Below are 21,235 nucleotides of genomic sequence, written 5' to 3'. Positions count from 1 at the left end.
TCATGTCAAAAAATGGTTGCCAACTTCCATATTTTTAAATTGTTACCCAGTGGCCACGACCACCGAAACACTGTCAAATCTGTATCTATACGAAATATTTATAGTAATAGATTTACGAAATATCAGATCTGATTATGGTGAAACTTAAAATATACGGAGTGTAAGGTAAAAGGTAACTTTCAGTATTTCATTCAAAACAAAGTAGTTTTTTAGTTAAAAATTATTATTGTCATAAATAAAATTTTGGAAATAAAATATTTGAATATAGCACAGGATTAGTGAACTCGTCGTATTTTGTGGCATTTGATGTACAGGGGTCTTACTATTTGACATATTTGTCCAATACTAAGTTCCTTATCGTCTCGTTTAAAACAAAGTTACATTGTGATTAACATACACATGGTTAACTGAAAAGCTGCGAACCATATATGTATGTTTGTATATGTAGCACCCACCATTAGGGATAACATTGGCTTCAAGGACGAGTTAATGCGAATACAACACAGCGCTGAGGATATGTATTTACTTTGACAACTATCGTTCTAGGAAATTATATGCATCTAAATATAAAAGAACATCCTACATCAGTATAATAATAAATATAATTTTATTTCCAGAAAATAATACATATATATTCATTCATTTTCGACAGAAAAAAAACTAGATTAAAAGTATAAAAAAAAATCAATACCAATAAAAAAAAAGCATCCAAGTGTTTATTTTATTCATGCTAAATCATAATATCTTGCAGAGTCGTTGTTGTTGTTATAGCGACTGTTCTCTCCGTCCTCATTTTCGGTTTCACTATATGAATCATTCATAATTTTAACATCAATTGTATCAATGGTAGTGCGATTCAACTCAGAATCGTTAATGTCAAACGGACTGCCTTCATTAACAAGACCCATTAGCGATTTATCACCATGGAACAATAATTTCAATAAATGGCGGTTTTTGTGATAACCTGAAGACTTGGAAACAATACGAATATAAAATATAGTAAACTTTAGTAACAAGATTTTTTAGAATTGTGTATATAATTACCCGTAAAATATCAGCATTAATGCATGTACCGTAAACTAAAATAATGAGTGGCTGAGCAGCAGTTACACGCTGTGATAGTATTTCTAATGTGCTCCAAATAAAATTAGTTGTGATATAACGACACATGCGTAAATTGATACGTTTCAATTTGGTACATTTAATTATGAGCGGCAGTAAATGTTGATCTCTTATTCGTAGGGAATACTGTAAGCTGATCTCTTCCAAATCACTCAGCTTTGTGACAAGTTGGACAACTTGTTTTGATCCGTTGTATATGTGATCTCCTAACCATAGGGTACGTAATTTGTGCAAACGTACAATCCTAGCCACAGTCGGAAGCATTAGGTATGTTTCACCAGTCAATTTTAACTCAAGTAAATTATCAGCATGATATTCGACAAGAGCATTATAAAAACTGGTTGTAATCTGGCCAATAATGGGAAAAAATATTATTTATTATATTATGAGTCTTTAAATGTAAGTATTCACCGACGAGTTAGTGTGGTGTACCTCCAATGACCTTAATTTTGGTAATTTGGCAATAGTTTCAGTGAAGCGTGTCAATTTTAATGTATCCAAAGTTTTGCACAATTCTACTACTGTTTCCGTAAGAATGCTATTCCCCAAACGTATATCTAAGAAACTTAACTGTAAATGCCGACAGCACTGAGAAAGTGCGTCGTTGGTAATTTCTTCACAACCGCACAAACTCAATCTTTCCAAATTTCGGAAATACTTCAAATGTGTGCCCTGTATGTGATAATTACCGGCTAAACCGAGTACTTTGAGATTACGTAATTTAAGCAAACATTGCAAATCTATATCTGTTAAATTGCAATTGTACAATTCCAGTTCATTTATAGCACTTAGTTGTAGCGAAACAAGGAAAGCACTATATTGCCAGGGCATCCATGCGATAAGATGTAGGCTATTAATACGCAAACCACATTCTTGCAATAAGGCACATATACTCATTCTAGACCTAAAGCTAGGGTATTCTTTTGCAATTACAAATCGCTCCATATATATACCTGCAGTTTTAAGAAACTGACGCAACTCCCATGTTGAAAATTGTAAAAGTACTTCCAAATAACAATTTCGTTGTAATCGTGGACAAATCATATATGTGAAGATATTTTCCAATCGTGGATGGCATAACGATAGACGTAGTTGCTGGCGCAAGTCAAGGTGTTGAAAAATCATTTCTAAACAGTAATCGTTCAGCATAAGTAAATTCACATTGTTGTTGGACTTAAATAAATGTTCCATTAAATACGGCTGTTCCCAACTTGGACATGGTTGCACTCTAACACGTTGGTGGTTGATTGTGTGATATTTCTGTTTTAAAGCACTGAAAATATATGGTTAACCGCAATATTCTTGCAAAAAAACAGAATAGATTTGCTCACGCGCCTGCGTCTTTCGCATTTTGATAATGTATAATGCATTGCGCTGGAATGGATCGAGTTTTACCATACAATATCTCCACATTTATAATTTGACCAAATTTAGAAAAATGTTGCTTTATCCTTACCGATTTAAGCTAAGGATTATATATTTGGTAATTATTTTTAATGTGGAAGAAATGATTTCGATAAATGCCACAGAATTGCAACAATATAATAATAATAAAGTTACGTTTTTAGGCAGCTTCACAATTGTCAATTTATAAACTGGTACATTTTCATCTGTGTATACAACGGTATGCCGCTCACTTTTAGAACTGTGGCATTCATAAGCTAAAAGCATAAGTTTGGCATTAAATCACAAATGAATTATATGTTATAAATCTTACCGTTTCTGTCTTGCATTTTTAGCTAATTATAAAAATTGTCAGCCGTTACAAAAACATACTATTTTTATTTCCAAATTTGAACTACAAACCGGTTCGAAGTAGAAAATGAATAGGAACAAAACTAATGCGGAAAATCCATGAAGTATAGATAAAAAGTATACAATTACAATTTCTCATTATTGATTTCAATCATGACAATTTAAATACGAAAAATTAAGAGATTTTTATAAATTTGTATGGCATACAATTGCATATGAACGCAGGTATGCGCATCGATATATTGTTTTTGTAATTACAACAATCGTCCTTCATAATTTTGTTTTATTTAAATGAGAGCCCAGAACCATTTAGCAGGAATTTATCGGCTGCTTGACCTTGACGAAACATCTATATTTTAATGATGAAATGAATTTAGTATTGTATTGTGTGAACGCTTCTTTCATAATCAGTTGTTACCTTAAATATTATTTTGTTTGAATTGCCTGTAAAATATTAAGAGGGCGATCTCGACAACAACAAAATATTTAAAATTATATCTCAATTTAGCATTATGTAAACAAAAAATAAACACGTTTGTACCTTTGTGATAGAAGACAGCATAGGTTTTTGTTAGTTTAATGTAAGGCTAAGAAGAAACATCTTTTTAAGCTGATAAAGGTTCCCTGATCTTCAACAATACCAACCGCTGTTACCGAACGCGTTTCCGACAAAAAAAAGGGAAAATAATGGCCAATTTACATAGAACTTTTGCTTCGATGTACGCTTTTTTATGGGAACGTCCACATAAAAAGTTTTCGACGCGAAGCCAAGCAAAATGTTGAGCAACTCTTATCTTTTTATGCTTTGCCAAGAAACCAACGCAATTTTTATTACAAGCAAAACGTTCATTGCGACATACCCTTTGTTCTCTGCTCTTCGTTAGTTCGGTATGAACAGTCACGTAAAGCGAGAAAAATTGTATGTGAATGGGCCTTAAGAGTCTCACATCATGACTTCCTCGATAAAGATTCTAACGGGGTCTTTCGACAGACAACAGAGAATTTATATCGTAATATCATCATAAACATTCTCTGTAGACAATACATGTTGTCTGGACCTTATTTTGCTTGTGTTTGGCAATAGTTGTCCTAATAATTATCTTGACAACTATTGCTGGCAATCTACTGTCGTTCGGAGGTTTTCCAGCTCTGTTTCATTCCTACAAAAAAATTAAAAGACAATATTACGAAGTCTGATATTTTTATTTTTTGTTGTGTAAATTGAACTACAGAGTGAGATTCTAAGCAGAAGTTATAACAACATATAGAAACTAATAATTAAGTAAGTAAATATGTAACGTTTACTTACTACTTTAATGATAATTGTCGGTATTTGTATATATCTGTATACATATTTTATTATTGAATTTAGTACAAAATGTTTAATGGAAAAATGTTTTATTACAATAATATTTCGGTTCAAGAGCATAATACTCCTATTTTGACACGCTTCCTATATATCTGATTATGTCAAGATAACAAATGCCCATACAAAAATATTGTAAATCTTAATTGTAATAGACTTGGCAGTTTGTTACCAATAACTATATTACCCGTGGAAATGCAACGTTAAATAAAGGAAACAGTTTTTGTGGGGAAGTGGCGACTATTGTGAACTATGACGATGAACAGGTACAGATTTAAACATAAATATGTTGTTATTTTTAAGAAAAGAATTTACAAGGTGAGAAAGCATAATCCAGGTGCTGTTGTTGCAGTTAATATTTAAAGGAATTTTTCAAAATAATTCATTTAGTTTTTAACCATCTATCTACTATCACTATCTATTAAATATGTCCGTTTTTGATATTTTAGAATTACGTGGGTACTCGTGCGATTCATTTGTGATGTCTTCAGCCCACTGTATTGAACATTTTAATGTTGCAGAAATAGTAGACAATCTAAATTACTTTATCAAAGAAAGTAAAGCATATACAGAAGACAATGTTCTCGTTTACAATATATTTGTATACAGCATTCCAAAAAAGGTAAGTGGCAGTAGTTAGTGTAGATAACTGTAAGTATTTAATTATTTATTAATATTGTATATCTGCAGTTCACGGAAAACGATTTACGAGATTATTTCTCAAGCTTTGGTAATTTGTTTGACGTAAAACTTGTCGCTGACGAACGACGTGAAGCGCCCAAAGTGTGGTTTGTGAACTATTCTGAACCGGAAAGTGCCTGCAGGTAGAATAATACAATTAATCTTTTAAATGCTTCACTATATGTAAACATTCTCTATTTTTAGCGTGCTGAAAAAATGTAATCATCGTTTGCAAGGCGTACGAATCGGTGTTAAAGCAGCGGATAGCTGGAAACAGCCCAATTCGGAAAGAGCATGTAGTGTTATGTTATACGATAGCTGGTTCCAGCCCACTATTGCAATATTATCGACAAATGGCACAAATATACTATCGTTGAATGATGATTGCTTAGAAATAGTATTTGATTTGTTGGAGTTAAAAAATAAAGTGCGTTTTGCGCGTGTATGCAAGCGCTTCCACGACATTTTCCAAATGCATTGCAAACGCGAATTCAAATACTTCGATCTGGGTAAATTGTCTGGCATGACGTTATGGGAGATACGTGATTTTTTTCGTTTTGCTGGCGGAAATATTGAAAGAATATTAGGCAGACTGCCGTATAAAAATCGCTTACGAATTGTTGAATTTATAACAACCTTTTGTGGAAAATTGCGTCTAAAACTGAATGAAAATAACAAGCGAACAGAATGTCTGAAAATGTTAGCACGATACACCCAAATGCTAAATAATCAAAGTTACAAGCAGATAGAATTTTAAAATAGAGAAAAGAAGGCCCTACACAAATGTCTTCCGAGATTTATAACAATTAATAGAAATTTAAAGTAGCGTAATGTTAAACATAAATAAATAAAAATAACAACAACCAGAAATGAATTATAAGATAGAGAATACGAAGAAAAAACTTGGATAAAGGTGTTGCCCGATCCTTATTAAAATTCTAAATATCTCACGAAAACCATTTTGAACAATCCACTCATTTATACCCGAATATAAAAATGTATGTATCTATGTATACAAAAAAATTAATTAAATTTCTCAATTAATTTTATATTATTAAGTATTTTGAACATTTACAAAAAAATGTGTTTGAGAATATTCTATATAAATAATATAAAAATAGCTTGACACCAATATTAAAAATTTTCTTAAATTATATCAGGGTTTACTTATATCAGAGAACGTATATCATAGAGAAGGTTCAATTGCGGACCAGCGTGTGAATTGTCAAAACCTAACAAGATTTTAATAGAGGATTTCACCAGAGCAGAGAATGTTGATGTCTATGAAAATGCAGCCCAATTGGTAATCGCAATATTTCAAAAGAGCATAAGTCAACTTTCAATAGCAAACCACTGCAAAAAGGACAAACGAGACAACATAGCCGATCGACATTGTCGCAAAATTGTCGATTGAAACAAATTTTGTCAACTCCGCTACGATGCGCAAAATTTGGCGTCAATATGTATGCGAGCTCGTTTGTATGTATGTATATAAATATGTATGTTTGTCGGCAAAGTCGTCATTTGGTTTTTTTCAACAACACAATGTCCGCGCGAACTCGCCGTTATTTCGTTGACTTGCCACCATGCACATAGGCGTGTCAAGTGAGGGCTCATAATATATTGATATGTTGCTTAATTTGTATTGAAAAATACTGATGCATTTATGAATTATTTTCGTAATATAATATATATTATATATATATATATATATATATATATATACCAATAAATTCATACCTATAATCGTTTTCAAACTGAATTCGATAAATAAAATATATATCTGATATAATTATGTGGCAGTGCGCCCCGGACCAGAGAACTTAAAACAAGTTGTTTTAAGTTCTCTGCCCGGACCCCTTCTTGCTTATGTACGTTCAACTTGTTTCTCGCAAAAAGCAAAAAGTGTAGACAAAAGTCATTGCTAGTGCGGAGCAAGAAGAAGCAAGCTTCAGCGTACGTGTATTTAAGAATGTATGTGTGATTATCACATTTGTGTATATACGCATAATAAGGAAATATTCAATAAACCTAAACATATGAACATATTATATTTTCCTGATATATTTTAATTATCTCAGGAAGTAAAATATGATATTAAAGAAATTGAATTATGATATGCTTAGACTCCAATTAATAAAATAAAAAAATTAAATAAAATTCGTTTTAGGATTCGAACGTATAGGCTCGTATTCGGATTGTGCTTAACCCCTTCCCGCTTACGACCTCAGCCACCGCAAAAGTGGAAATGTGGCCGCTTAGCCACCGTTTTATTGTTATCCTTTGTTTAATAAGCAATTGCTCACATAACGCACATACATAAGTTGGAAAAATAGCCTATTAAATGTTTATTTTATTATGAATTCTGGGGTTTTTACCGGTAATACAGATTTTTAATTCAGAAGGCTTTTCATAATTATAAATTTGTCATATCATAGAAATTGAAAACATAAATCTAAATAGGTATGCGCAACGATTTTTCATATAGGAATATTCGTTGTGTCTATTTATAGCATTTCGCACATTGCGTGGTGTATTTTTCTTTTTCGAAGTTATATTTTTCGATGTTCCCTCATGTGGAATTACAAATTAGTACTCAAAAAGTTTTCAGTTAACATTTGCTCCTTCTCTATTCATAAACATTCTCTGATATAGACAAATTAACAATTATAATGGGTACTTTCAGAAATCTGACTGAACTGAAGCAGTCCATTAAATAGATATTTGAGGCAATCCCGACTTGAACCCTCCAGCCCGCATTAATTTTCTAATTAGGTGTCCAATATGCATGGCTGAGCATGGAGGAATAATTAATTGTATAAAATAAAATTAAAATTTTCTATACAATACAACAAAGTTTGATAAAAAGAAACTTATTACGGTTAATTTTTGTAGCACGATTCGTGAGCCGCCCTGTATATGCATAATATCTTAAAATTATATGAAAAGTCGTTTGCGCATTGTAAATATACGAATTTGTAAGCGTACATTTCTTAACATTGAATTTAGCATTATTTTTCTCATTTAACATTCAAAATGCTCAATTCTGCTATTTTGCGCTCCGCAGGGGTAAAATTTTGGTGAAATCCGCTTATAATTTGTTTGAGGTGAGATCCTCTTAAGTTGGCGAGTAACCCTCCGTCAAGAGGAACATTTTGACAATCGGCACACTATGAACCAGAGAACTTAAAACAATGAGAAGGTGCAAATTGAATTTTGTATGATGCTCGATTGGTTGGCTGAAAATTTGAGATCAAGGAGTTCACCACTTTCTGTATAGTTTTGCTGTTATTTAACAGAAATGAGAATTTTTAACAACGTTCTCTGACAAAATACGTATCTACCAATATAAAGAGAAAAATGAAATGAATGAGAAAACAAGAAATACAAATGCCACTTCACATATGCATGATTATTTTTTGCCATATAAACGATTTTTATGATGAAAAATTGATAAATTATTATTTTTTTGCACAAATGCTACATTGATAAAATGTGAAAGATTATGCAAAAAATGATATTTTACTGTTTTCATAATTTTCTAATTTCAATATTTACAGAATTAATAATTTATGTATGTACATCAATATGTTATATTATATAATATAATAATATATTATCAATTATCAATAAATACATGTGAGCGCACTGCTCTATACGTAAGTTATATGTACAAATATGCATATGACCGCCCAAAATAAGTAATGCATACACAAATCTACATACATTTAAGCGTACAAATGTAAGTACGTCAGCCAATAGGCAAAATACAAACATTGTTGTACAAAAACAACAATTGTCTCAAATAGCATCAGCACCAGAAATCAATATGGCACACCAACAACATTTTCATTCATGAACGCTGGCGCACAAGCAATAAGCTAAGTCGTTTCATTCATAAAAGCAAACGCCTTACACATCTCCCCGAGCATGCGTTTGCCTACAAGCGTCTTTTCGCGACGATGGCAAAAGCTAAAAATCATAAATTGAACAAATTTCTGATATTCCCTCTAGAAGAGAAAAGTGACAACCCTGCAAACACAGAAATCAATGACAAAAGTGGCAACAAAGCTTTTGTCGATTTAAAATATTTCACAATTCTAAAATATTTTTCCGTGGCTCGCAAAAATCTTCGTCAATATGTATGCATGCTCATATAAATACATACATACCTACAATGATTTGTTGGCAAAGCTGTTAGAGCGGCAAGGGAAGCGATGACAATCGGCGAGCGTTCGGTTAGTTTTCGGCACTTCTCGGATTTTCTACCAACAACACAATGTTGTGACGCTTTGTCGTCGCGTCAGTCCTTCGACAGATAGACTCTTTGACATAAAAGCAAAAAATGTGTCAACGGAGATTTCACATGAAGAATTGAGTGTACATATATACATACAAATACATACAAATGTGCAAACGACATAAGATATGTATGTCATAATATATGAAAGTACATATTTACGTACATAATTACTTTTACACATGCATTTGAAAAGAAAAATTGAAGCATGAATGTGAAATGCCGACGGCAAAACACAATTCTGTACTTTTGTGACTCCATAATTGTGTCAAGTAAATGAATGATTTTAAGAAATATATTATATCAAAATATTTTTAAATTATTATTAATAACTCACAATAAAGTAAAAATGAATTAACATAAAATAATTTAAAAAATAATAAATAATAGTTCAATAAAAGGGAATATATTTCAAATGGCATATCAATATGCCCAGTTTTGCTCACATATTATATTCTCTTCAATATTCGTCGGTTGGTTATGTTAAGAGAGCGTATGTGTACAGATTCACCGCTGTTATAAAAGCGAAAAATGTTATTTGTTTCTCGTGCATCTGTGGTGAACTCCTTGATAAATTCCTACAAATTGTTCGCTGTCGAACCTGCACCTTCTCATTGTTTTAAGTTCTCTGGTCTAAGCATATCATAATTCAATTTCTTTAATAGCATATTTTACTTCCTGAGATAATTAAAATATATCAGGAAAATATAATATGTTCATATGTTTAGGTTTATTGAATATTTCCTTATTATGCGTATATACACAAATGTGATAATCACACATACATTCTTAAATACACGTACGCTGAAGCTTGCTTCTTCTTGCTCCGCACTAGCAATGACTTTTGTCTACACTTTTTGCTTTTTGCGAGTTGAACGATCGCAGGCAAGGAGGGATTGGGGCGCACCGCCACATAATTATTTCAGATATATATTTTATTTATCGAATTCAGTTTGAAAACGATTATAGGTATGAATTTATTGGTATATATATATATATATATATATATATAATATATATTATATTACGAAAATAATTCATAAATGCATCAGTATTTTTTAATACAAATTAAGCAACATATCAATATATTATGAGCCCTCACTTGACACGCCTATGTGCATGGTGGCAAGCCAACGAAATAACGGCGAGTTCGCGCGGACATTGTGTTGTTGAAAAAAACCAAATGACGACTTTGCCGACAAACATACATATTTATATACATACATACAAACGAGCTCGCATACATATTGACGCCAAATTTTGCGCATCGTAGCGGAGTTGACAAAATTTGTTTCAATCGACAATTTTGCGACAATGTCGATCGGCTATGTTGTCTCGTTTGTCCTTTTTGCAGTGGTTTGCTATTGAAAGTTGACTTATGCTCTTTTGAAATATTGCGATTACCAATTGGGCTGCATTTTCATAGCGTCGTATTTAGATAAAATGGGCTAAATCGAAAAACTATGAAACAATGATAATAAGTAAACATATAAAAGTACTATATGGACTGTGCTTAAATATGTAGAAGTAGTTAATGATTTCATATGAATGTCAATTTGATATAAATTTTATAATTTAATGCCATAAATAGTGCATAATATGAAAAAATATAAATATTATTTAAACTCGAATAGGTCATGTTGCCAATTCTCCTTTCTGAAGGGAACACCAGACAAATTCTTCAATTTCTGATTTTTAGCAAATGTTGTGAGGAAGCAGCTTGTGGGCAACATACAAATGCGAGGGGGATGATGAGTAGGATTTTCAGTGATACAAATTGTAAAATTGAAATTTTGCTGATTCTTCAATTTTACTGAAGACATTCAAATTCAATTTCATTCATTTTTATTTTCGCGCATTTGCGGTAGGAATTCTATATGAAAACCAAATGTGGTTTACCAGGCGCACAGAAAATATAGCGCGGCGCAGAGTTATGAACGAGCGCACTTTGCTTTGAAGCAGACGCACGTTCCTTATGAATGAATTTGTTGTCGTTGTAATATAAAATACTTAGAAAATATGCCGCGAGTTTGCTTGAATATTATTGGCCGATGATGGTGCGTCTACGTTTTTTTTGTCACTTGCCCGAGTGTTAGATTTTTTGCGAAAGACATATTGATGGACATACATATGTACATATGTGTACATATATGCAAATATATTTGGACATGCGAATGAAGGAAGGCAATTTCGAGAATATTCACATATAGCCATATGAACATTGAAGCAAGTAAACAACAATAGCCGTTTGAGTTCACAGATTAGACATAAGAGTTTGAATATTGTCTGTGGTGCTGCTTGTATAGCAGACTTCTTTATTGCAACGTGAAATATTTTGCCTAAGTTCAAATCCAATCATATATTATATAGTCCTTTTTTATTTTTATAACCCTTTTTTATGAATTGATATTTGAATTCTATTTTAATATTATTTCCCTGATTATTAAATTTTCCTGTCAGAAGTCAATTTCTTTCGTTTTTATTATTTCAATTTTTGTTTATGCGCATATCAAAGAACATCTGTGCATATGTATGTATATACATTTTGCTTATAGAGTGGTGTAGTTCGTTGCGTAAATTGACAGCTGTGGTGACATTTTATTTTCGAACTTGCGCGTTTTCGATGTTCCTTCTTAGCAATTAACATTTTAGTACTGCTAACATTTGCTCCTTCTCTACTCTTCAACATTCTCTGGTATTGCTTATAAAATATTCCTACAGTGAACTCCAGAACATTTTTAGGACACAGCAAAAACAACTTGCAAAAAATTGTTTAAATCTCACAATAATGTATGTATATTACAATCAATTATTGTTAATTAAAAATCGAAATGATTTTTCTTTTTAAATTGTGTAATAACAATGTAATTTTGTATATTTAACAACAAAGTGGTGCTGAAAACTTTTAATTTTCATTATATACAAAAAGATTTTCATCTTTGCGGAGGAAGACAATACTTTTTTGTTATTAAAATTAAAGGTAGGTAAATTCCAAGGATCCGCCAAAGCAAACAGCTGATGCAAGTAAGTAAACTATTATTGTGAACTGTCACTTATTTAGATAAAAATTTATAGGTGAATGTATTATTTTTTGAAAAAGAAATTGAAAGGTGAGAAAGGATAATCCAGGTGCTGCTGTTGCTGCTGCCACTGCCGCTGCCGTTAGTATTTAAGGAGGTAAACATTTCGAAATAGTTTATTCAGTTTTCGTACGTTTATCTACTATTACTATCGCTACAGTATTTCCGTTTTGATATTTTAGAATTACGCGAGTACTCCAGCGCTTCATTTAAGATGTCTTCAGATGAAAATTTTGCGGTTGCAGAAGATGCAGACAATCAAAATTTCTTTATCAAACATAATAAAGCTTATACAGAAGACAATGTTCTCATTTACAATATATTTGTATACAGCATACCAAAACAGGTAAGTTGCAGTATTTAGTGTAGATGTATACCTTAATATAATTTGGACGTAGATAAGTGTTCGCTAAATTAATTATTAAAATATGTTATATCTTTAGTTGACAGAAAAGAATGTACGCGATTATTTCTCAGATTTCGGTAATGTGCTTGATGTAAAACTTGTCGCAGACAAAAAAAGGAATCGGCGTGCAGCGCTTAAAGTGGGGTTTGTGAACTTTTCTGAACCGGAAAGTGCCTGCAGGTGAAATAATGGAATTTATCTCTTAAAAGATTCACTATATGTAAATTCTTTCCCGTTTTAGCGCGCTCAAGAATAATCAGCGCTTGCATGGTTTGCGTATCGGTGTTAAGGCAGGTGATAGCTGGAATCAGCCCAATGCAGAAAAAGCATGTAGTGTCAAGGTACGCAATACCTGGATTCAGCCTAGTTTTGTATCATTACCGACAGAGGGCATAAATATTCTTTCGTTGAATGATGATTGCTTAGAAATAATTTTCGGTTTGTTGGAGTTAAAAGATCAAGTACGTTTTGCACGTGTTTGCAAGCGCTTCCAGTATGTTTTCCAAATATATTGCAAACGCGAATACAAAAACTTCGATCTGGATAAAATGTCTGGCATGACGTTATGGGAGATACGTGATTTCTTTCGTTTTGCTGGCGGAAATATTGAAAGCATATTAGGCGTTGTTCCGTATAAAAGTCGTGAGCGAATTATTGAATTTATCAGAACATTTTGCACTGAGCTAAAAATTATTAAACTGGATGAAAGTAAAATGCGTGCAGAATGTCTGAAGAAGCTATTGCACCGTTTTCCACTTTTGCAAGCATTGACGCTACGTGATTGTTATTTAAGTGACAGCTCCATACATACCATGGCACATTTAAAACATTTAGAAACTCTCGAACTGACGGAAAATTATGAGTTGACAGGTAATATATACATAATTACAATTAAGAATTACGTTTATATTTTAGTAATATATTTGAACTAACCGATTGTAGGAAAATTCATAAACAAATTGGTACAGCTGAAAACACTAAACTTATACGGTTGTTGTAATATACAAACTACACATTTGATTAATATTTGCGAATCACTGCCAAACTTGAAATCTCTGGACATTCGCCGTTGTGAACGGCTATCGCCCACAATTTTCCACGTTATGATTAAACATTGCAAAGAATTGGAAATTCTAAAACTGTCGTGCACGGAATTCCCGTATGAGCGTGTCGCATTATTGCCACGACTAAAAAAACTGGAATTACTTTATTACTCCTACTACGGCACATCACAGAAGAGTCTGTTGGCTGAACTTGTCGCCCACAAAGCTGATCAATTGGAGGTTTTAAAAATTGTTGCCAAAAATTCACTTAGTACCGAGCATGTTAATCTAATATCACAGTTGAGACAGTTGAAAGTACTGTTTGTCGCCAACAATTCGGCAGTGAACGATGACGCGCTCCACATATTTTGTAAATTGCAACAACTCGAAGAGTTGACAATCAAAGGCTGCAGCAATATAACAAATCGCGCACTTTTAAGGCTGGTGAAAAGCTGCCAAAAACTACGTCTTTTAAACATACAGTTTTGCAAAAAAATAACCATTGAATTTCTTATCGAAACAATACGTATTTTAAAAGCTACAGACCAACGCAAAAAACCATTACTGCTTGTAGTGTATGGTACATCAATGGATTACTATAGTGTATCTGAGGTAAGTATTAAAATTTACGAAAATTTACATCTCTGATTTGGTTGTTGTTATAATTTTTTTCTTACAGTGCGGAGAATATAAAGAAGCTGCAGCGCAGGCTTTGGTTAAAGTTATATTTCTCGCCTCAAATCAGGATCTAGGCTTAGAAGAAGGCGTAGACATTTATAATATCTTGGATGGAGACCATTGGATTGACGAGGATGACGATCCAACGGATGATGATGCTGATGATGACTTTGATTTTGCGGATTCGGATATGGATCAAGATGACATCAATTTCGTTTACGATGTATTCGGAATATATCCACATGATCATGGTTAGTACATTTTGCCAACGAAACTTTAAATAACAATATATGACTTGTACTTTTTATATACTTAACAGATATCAATGATATTATTTGGTGATTTCATACGTAGAGGATACTGAGTAAAAAAACGTCAAGTGGACCACCCATTTTCCACTTGATCATCGAATTTGAACATGAGTATTTTTTCATAAAGTAGTCATCATGAACAAGTAATCCCCCGCTCAACTTTTTTTCACTTTAATTTTAACAATAATTTTTTTTTAATTGGAAATTTTTCCTACTTTTAATTAAAAAATTAATAATTAAAAGACAATTGGTGACTTTTTAATGAAATTTTTAATAGTTATAGTTCAACACTTGTATTTTGAAAAAATATGTGTGAATTAAAATTTTTTTTTCATATTGTTCCAATGGTTTTGTAATTATTAATTTTTTAACTAAAAGTAGTAAATATTTCAATTAAAAAAATTTATTGTTAAAATTAAAATTTAAAAAAACTGAGCGGGGGATTACTTGTTCATTTATGAAAAAATACTCACATTCAAATTCGTTGATCAAATGAAAAAGGGAGGGTACACTTTGCGTGTTTTTACGCCACTACAAACACTTCATACTTTTAATTTTTAATAATGTAAACATTACCTTTTTGTTTTTATTTGAAATAAATTTAAATATTTCTATTTATGAAATAAGTGAAAATAATATCGGTAATAAGTTTTTTATATTAATGTAAATCATTTTGAAGCTAGTGAATGTGCATAAATTGACTGTGAGCGGTGTTCTAATGAACTTGCTCGCTTAATAACAAGAAATTTTATAGTTATTAACAAGTTTCAATTATGCGCTCGAGTATAATATATACAAAAAAAAAAAAAAAAAATTATGTTTGTTAAATTTCGCATTTTATTTTAAATTACTAAGTTGTCGTCCAACATTTATATAGTAATTATGCCAAATTCTGACAACATCGTGTTTGAAATTGTATCATATATTTTAATAGATTAACTAAACGATTTCACTAATTTACACCTTGCAAGAATTTCGACAAGAAGTCAGTGGGTTTGGGATCTTGGCTTTCCTTCCAGTAACGCATTATGTGTCCCTTTTGCTTCCAAATTTCTACTGTCTCCTTCAGCTCCATTTGACCCTGTAAAAAAAAAGAATATGGTACTTAGTTCAACATTTCATAATTTAAATAGGCTTTTAATTAAATGCAACTCTAAAGCAAAATTAAATTAAATTTTTTTTGTTTTAAATAAAAATCAATCATCTAAAAAATAAAAAAACTGGAACGCTGCGGACAGGATTCGAACCTGTGCGGGTAGAACCCAATGGATTTCAAGTCCATCTCCTTAACCACTCGGACACCGCAGCTACATAATTATCAATGGCTAAATGCCATTCTGATAATAAGTGAGAAGAGAGCGCGCTCTCAACATAATGAAAGAACAACAAATGCTTCGGTATTGCCAAAGTAGATAAAAGCTATTACTATATTAGGTTGACGTTGTACATTAAATAGCAATATTGAGAATTGCCGTTTGCACACTTCAAAATAAAAAAAAATACTTAACATTTTGGAGCCCTTCACAAATAAAAAAAAAGTTTTCCGTACTAAAATTTAATATTGATCGGTCGTTTGTATGGCAACTATATGCTATAGTGATCAGAAGAATCTTGGAGGAGTATATTGTTGCTTTGGACAATAATCCATGCCAAATTTCGTTAAGATATCTCGTCACATCAAAAATTTCTCCATGCAAGGACTTGATTTTGATCATTTTGTGAGGCCACTATATGCTACAATAGGCCGATAGCGGCGGTTACGACTAATGAACAGTTTGTTGAAGAGATAAGGACGTGTGCAAATTTTCAAAAACTGAGGGACTAGTTCGCGTATATACAGGAAGACTGATAAGTCTAAATCGACTCAGCTCGTCACGCCACTATTTATATATGTATATATATTTTATATTGGATATGGATTTATATAGAGCAAATGTTGTCAAAACGGCAGCATAAACCAAAAACATTCGGAGAAGAATTTTTTCTACCGCTAACAGAAAATAACTACTAAATACTAATGAATTTCAATTATAACTACGGTTTACCTATGCGCAGTGCACAATCGTTTACTAATTTAAAGTCACATACCTTTATGACAAGCATATCAACGACGCGCACATCAGTCACATTACGATGCCTTTCGAATTCTTCACGCAGTTTAGCGCGGCACTGTTCCACCGTTTTGGGGATGTCATAATCCATGACTGCCATATGAAACAAAAAATATGTATATTTAATTTTTTCCTTGTACTGCTTAAATTACGGAGCATTATTGTTCTAGCGCTTGATGTTTGTGATCACCATCACAACGCTTGGAGCGGCCGATGACATAACAAACATTTTGACAACTTTAACGCTCTTACCAATATAAGGAATTTGCCGATACCAGGCTTTGTAGAGATTGAGTGCACGTTTGCGCGCCTCCTCACGGTCCAACGACAAGATGGGACGCACCTGTTGCACAGCTTTTCTTACAGCTTCACGTCCTGCCATCTCTCCTGTTTTTGATCAATTTTAACAACACACAAGAAAATTTCGTTCGATTTATAGAAACAAGAGACGAATAGCAGGTTAAAAGTGACAGCAGTATTTGACAAACAGCTGTTCGCAAAAGACAGTAATAGATGTTGCGGGCGTTACCAGTCATTGATAAATTTATTTAAAGAAATTTGATCGTTTGAAAAACTTATGCTTTGCATTAATACTTTTTGATATTTTCATTTTCATTTCATTTTGAAAACAATAAAAAATTTTAAGGTATGTTTTGATGTATGTATAATAAATAAATATATGTAAAATGTCGCACAAAATCATAAACTATATAAAGTTTTCAATTAGATTATGTCAACATTAGCTTTTATCGAATCAACGCTGTTATCAATTTGTTAAATCTGCTATCTTTAGCAAGTATAACGATTGGTTTTGAATTTTTATAAAAAAAAATATTTAAAAATTTGCAAGTTGCGTTTAACACAACTTGCGTATTTCCAACATGTATTCAACGCAAAGTAAAAGCTCATATATAATTGTGTCTACAAAGTACTGCTTATATATGTATGTACGTACGCTTTGTTTGCTTTCCTTCCCAACTTGTTTTTTGTGAATTGGCCGTCTTTCGAAAACTCTCATATTTTGTGGGTGCTTTATGCATTACATTGCTTTGGTGCCGGCTCATGTTTGTATGTTTGCGCGTTCACTCAGTGGGGCAAGCTTGTTGAATATTTACTTGTTTCATGTGTATAGGGGGCTTTTTGCGTACCCTGACCGGCTTGGCTTTGGCGCGTGTACGCCTGGTCGGAGTCCAATTTGTAACGTTGAAGTAGTCGGTTTAAACGGAACGGACGCGGCTGCTCAAACGTTAATTACGCTTATAGTAAAACGTATTTAAAGTATTACACAGTTGTATATTATATACTTACATGTTTTGTAAACAGTCACAACTCAAAGAAAGCAGGTAGTTTTGCTAGCGCGTTTATTAAAGTAATTGTTAAGTATATTTTCTTTTCATACTGCTTTTTGTTTGGCATAGCGCGTGTGAAGTGCAACAAATCGAAACACATAAATACGCTATAATATAAGTAAAAGAACGCTTTTGCGAAACACATAAAAAATAATGTACCCACAAATATGTAGTATATAACAGTTTTTAGTAGATAAATATTTTAAATATGTGCTTTGAGTTAATCATTTATTCCAGCGCTAGTAACGCCAACGCTAGCGCCAAGTCACTCGTCATATGTGTATGTGCATATTTATAATATTGTAAGCGTCTCTGACATTTTTTTTGAAACCGCCAAGCAAAGCTTGTATGCAAACACACACATAATAACCGATCTGCTAACGCTTTGGGTCGTTATAAAAATTGAAAAAATTTAATTTATTATGCAAATTAAGTTCAGAGAATACGAAAGTCAGTATTGGAATGTCAAATGAAAAATTTTTTTAAACAATATTGTCTTATTTAATTGAAATACAAAAGTAAAAAACACGCTACAACAACTTGTGCAATACGCTAAAATAAAAATACATAGTATGTACATATGTATGTATGTAGCTACCAAAGCGTGGCAGTCGAAAAAGAGAAAAAGCGCATTCACATTTCTTTTACGATTTCGTACGAAGAAAGTTAGAAATGGTGCCTTTTGATGTACCGGATGACCGGAGGTGCTGAAGGCATACAATCATTTAGACATATTTACAACATAAATACACATAAATGTGTATACGTAAGCTTGTGAGGAGGTAGACGTACATACATACATAAGTTCCAATGACGGCGTGACTAAATTGTCGTTGAACAGACGCTCAGCTTGTTATGCTATTTGTAAGCAAACACACTGTACATACATGCATATGTACCTGCTTTTCATATTAAATACTGACAGAATTTCGCTTTCATTAGCTTGAATATACGCACCTATATAGGTATAATATACCGCTTTGAAACCGCTTACATTAGAGAGAAGCTTTCAACAATAGCAAATGACCAAAAATTTTTTTGTGAACATTTCTGATAGCTAGCAAATTATGTAATTTAACATATTCACTTTGTAGTGGATTTTTTATAAGCATAACACATCGATACCCTTCACAAGTAAAATAGTGTGCATACAAGCACCGTGTGTACATACCATCACGAAGACCTACTTTTAAGGCTTCTAGAAAACGTATTTTTCAGGTTAGAGTAGTTGGAGAGTTGCTGGGTTAAGTGTATCGCGCCAAAATGAGACTATGTAAAGCAATAAAACGTCACTTTTGGAAATTTTTCGTTTTTATTTTGTTGGCTAAAGAATTATTGAACCACCCTCGTATTTGCAGTTTTTTTTAAACTTATTTTTAGTTCCGAGTTATCAACATTATATTAGTCACATTACTGTCTGTACACATTGACCTGAGCAATTACTAGAAAAATCGTCAATGGGGATCCAAGGCCAATTGACATTCAAATCAAATTAGTTCCAATCAAATTAGTGTGTGCTAAGTTGTGTTTAGATATACATATGTACGTATCTGTATGAATAGGCCTATCAAATATGTACACTTATTCTTACATATACCTACATATATGTTTATATGAGTGATTTAAAATGAAATAAATGTGACCTTTCTTTGTGAACTTTCGCGCACCTTTTTTTTAATTTAAAGGCGCTGAAAAACGTACACACAGCCATACATACTCGTCCATACATATACAATATGTTTTTAGCAGAGCTCTGCATGATATATTGAAAAGTAATCACACACAAGGTGTGTTGCGAGCAAGTATTGACGGCGCTGCTCTAACCAAAGTTTGTTTGAGGTTCACCAAATTTCTGTGGGCTATTCGACAGGCAATGTTCTCCAACTCGACGTCTGACCGCAAACTTTAGTTAAATGGATACAAATCTGCACTTCCAGACGGCCATTCATCGGTAGCAGAGAATGTAAATGAGTAGAGAAGGAGCAAATGTTAGCAGTACTAAAATGTTAATTACGATGGAGGAACATCGAAAACGCGCCAGTTGGAAAATAAAATTTCACCACAACTATCAGGGTACGAAACGAACTACACCACTCTATAAGCAAAATGTATACACATACATATGCACAGATGTTCTTTGATATGCGCATAAACAAAACTTCAAATATCATTTCATAAAAAAGGGTTATAAAAATAAAAAATAGTATAATATATAAAAATATGATAGGATTTGAACTTAGGCAAAACATTTCATTGCAATAAGGAAGTGTGCTATACAAGCAGCACCACAGATCATATTAGAACATATTTGTCTAATCTGTGAACTCAAACAGCTATTATTGTTTACTTGCTTCAAATGTTCATATGTCCATATGTGAATATTCTTGAAATTGCCTTCTTTCATTCGCATGTCCAAATATATTTGCATATATGTACACATATGTACATATGTATGTCCCTCAATATGTCTTTCGCAAAAAATCAAACATTCGCGCAAGTGACAAAAAAACGTAGACGCACCAGCATCGGCCAATAATATTCAAGCGAACTCGCGGCTTATTTTCTAAGTATTTCATATTACAACGACAACAAATTCATTCATAAGGAACGTGCGTCTGCTTCAAAGCAAAGTGCGCTCGTTCATAACTCTGCGCCGCGCTATATTTTCTGTGCGCCTGGTAAACCACATTTGGTTTTCATATAGAATTCCTACCGCAAATGCGCAAAAATAAAAATGAATGAAATTGAATTTGAATGTCTTCAGTAAAATTGAAGAATCAGCAAAATTTCAATTTTAAATTTGTATCACTGAAAATCCTACCATCCCCCTCGCGTTTGTATGTTGCCCACAAGCTGCTTCCTCACAACATTTGCTAAAAATCAGAAATTGAAGAATTTGTCTGATGTTCACTTCAAAAAGGAGAATTGGCAACATGACCTCTTAGCGAATTTAAATAATATTTATATTTTTGCATATTATGCACTATTTATGGCATTAAATTACAAAATTTATATTAAATTTCCATTCATATG

At 32.6% G+C, this 21,235-nt stretch overlaps 4 protein-coding genes and 1 non-coding gene across 7 annotated transcripts in view; 2 read left to right on the top strand and 3 right to left on the bottom strand.

Moving 5' to 3' along the window:
- Positions 1-584: 584 nt before the first annotated feature.
- On the bottom strand, positions 585-3,898 carry LOC106614465 (uncharacterized). Of its 3 annotated transcripts, none has more exons than XM_036375233.2 (8): positions 3,419-3,893; positions 3,296-3,344; positions 2,840-3,226; positions 2,683-2,783; positions 2,454-2,587; positions 1,534-2,395; positions 1,045-1,470; positions 585-971 (listed from the first exon to the last, which is right to left on the bottom strand). In XM_036375233.2, the coding sequence occupies exons 3-8, from the start codon at positions 2,853-2,855 to the stop codon at positions 726-728; spliced, it is 1,785 nt and encodes a 594-aa protein (XP_036231126.1). In that variant the 5' UTR covers positions 2,856-3,226; positions 3,296-3,344; positions 3,419-3,893; the 3' UTR covers positions 585-725. The 3 variants fall into 3 exon arrangements, with proteins under 3 accessions (XP_036231126.1, XP_036231127.1, XP_014085700.2); XM_036375234.2 differs by having other exon boundaries at positions 3,296-3,321; XM_014230225.3 differs by having other exon boundaries at positions 807-964; positions 3,296-3,898.
- Positions 3,899-4,622: 724 nt separating this feature from the next.
- Positions 4,623-15,380, top strand: LOC106614430 (putative RNA-binding protein EEED8.10). Its single transcript, XM_014230179.3, has 9 exons — positions 4,623-4,865; positions 4,934-5,067; positions 5,129-5,678; positions 12,420-12,650; positions 12,748-12,890; positions 12,952-13,580; positions 13,653-14,365; positions 14,433-14,682; positions 14,751-15,380. Exons 1-9 carry the CDS (start codon positions 4,671-4,673, stop codon positions 14,771-14,773), a joined length of 2,868 nt encoding a protein of 955 aa, XP_014085654.3. The 5' UTR covers positions 4,623-4,670; the 3' UTR covers positions 14,774-15,380.
- A 176-nt stretch (positions 15,381-15,556) lies between these two features.
- On the bottom strand, positions 15,557-17,320 carry ND-B14 (NADH dehydrogenase (ubiquinone) B14 subunit). Its single transcript, XM_014230201.3, has 3 exons — positions 17,106-17,320; positions 16,831-16,946; positions 15,557-15,823 (listed from the first exon to the last, which is right to left on the bottom strand). The coding sequence occupies exons 1-3, from the start codon at positions 17,233-17,235 to the stop codon at positions 15,695-15,697; spliced, it is 375 nt and encodes a 124-aa protein (XP_014085676.1). The 5' UTR covers positions 17,236-17,320; the 3' UTR covers positions 15,557-15,694.
- TRNAS-UGA (transfer RNA serine (anticodon UGA)) lies at positions 15,969-16,050 on the bottom strand. The gene has a single exon. It is a non-coding gene; the product is annotated as a tRNA-Ser (tRNA).
- Positions 17,321-18,066: 746 nt separating the features above from the next.
- The window catches only part of hebe, a 46,148-nt gene continuing 42,979 nt past the window's right edge, over positions 18,067-21,235 (top strand). Inside the window, exon 1 of the mRNA XM_014230266.3 lies at positions 18,067-18,196. The gene's annotated coding sequence lies outside the window, so the exon portion shown is untranslated. The remainder of the gene's footprint in view (positions 18,197-21,235) is intronic.

This window comes from Bactrocera oleae, chromosome 4, assembly GCF_042242935.1.
Source record: "Bactrocera oleae isolate idBacOlea1 chromosome 4, idBacOlea1, whole genome shotgun sequence".
Lineage (NCBI taxonomy): Eukaryota > Metazoa > Arthropoda > Insecta > Diptera > Tephritidae > Bactrocera > Bactrocera oleae.
This window is presented reverse-complemented; position numbering and strand designations above follow the sequence as displayed.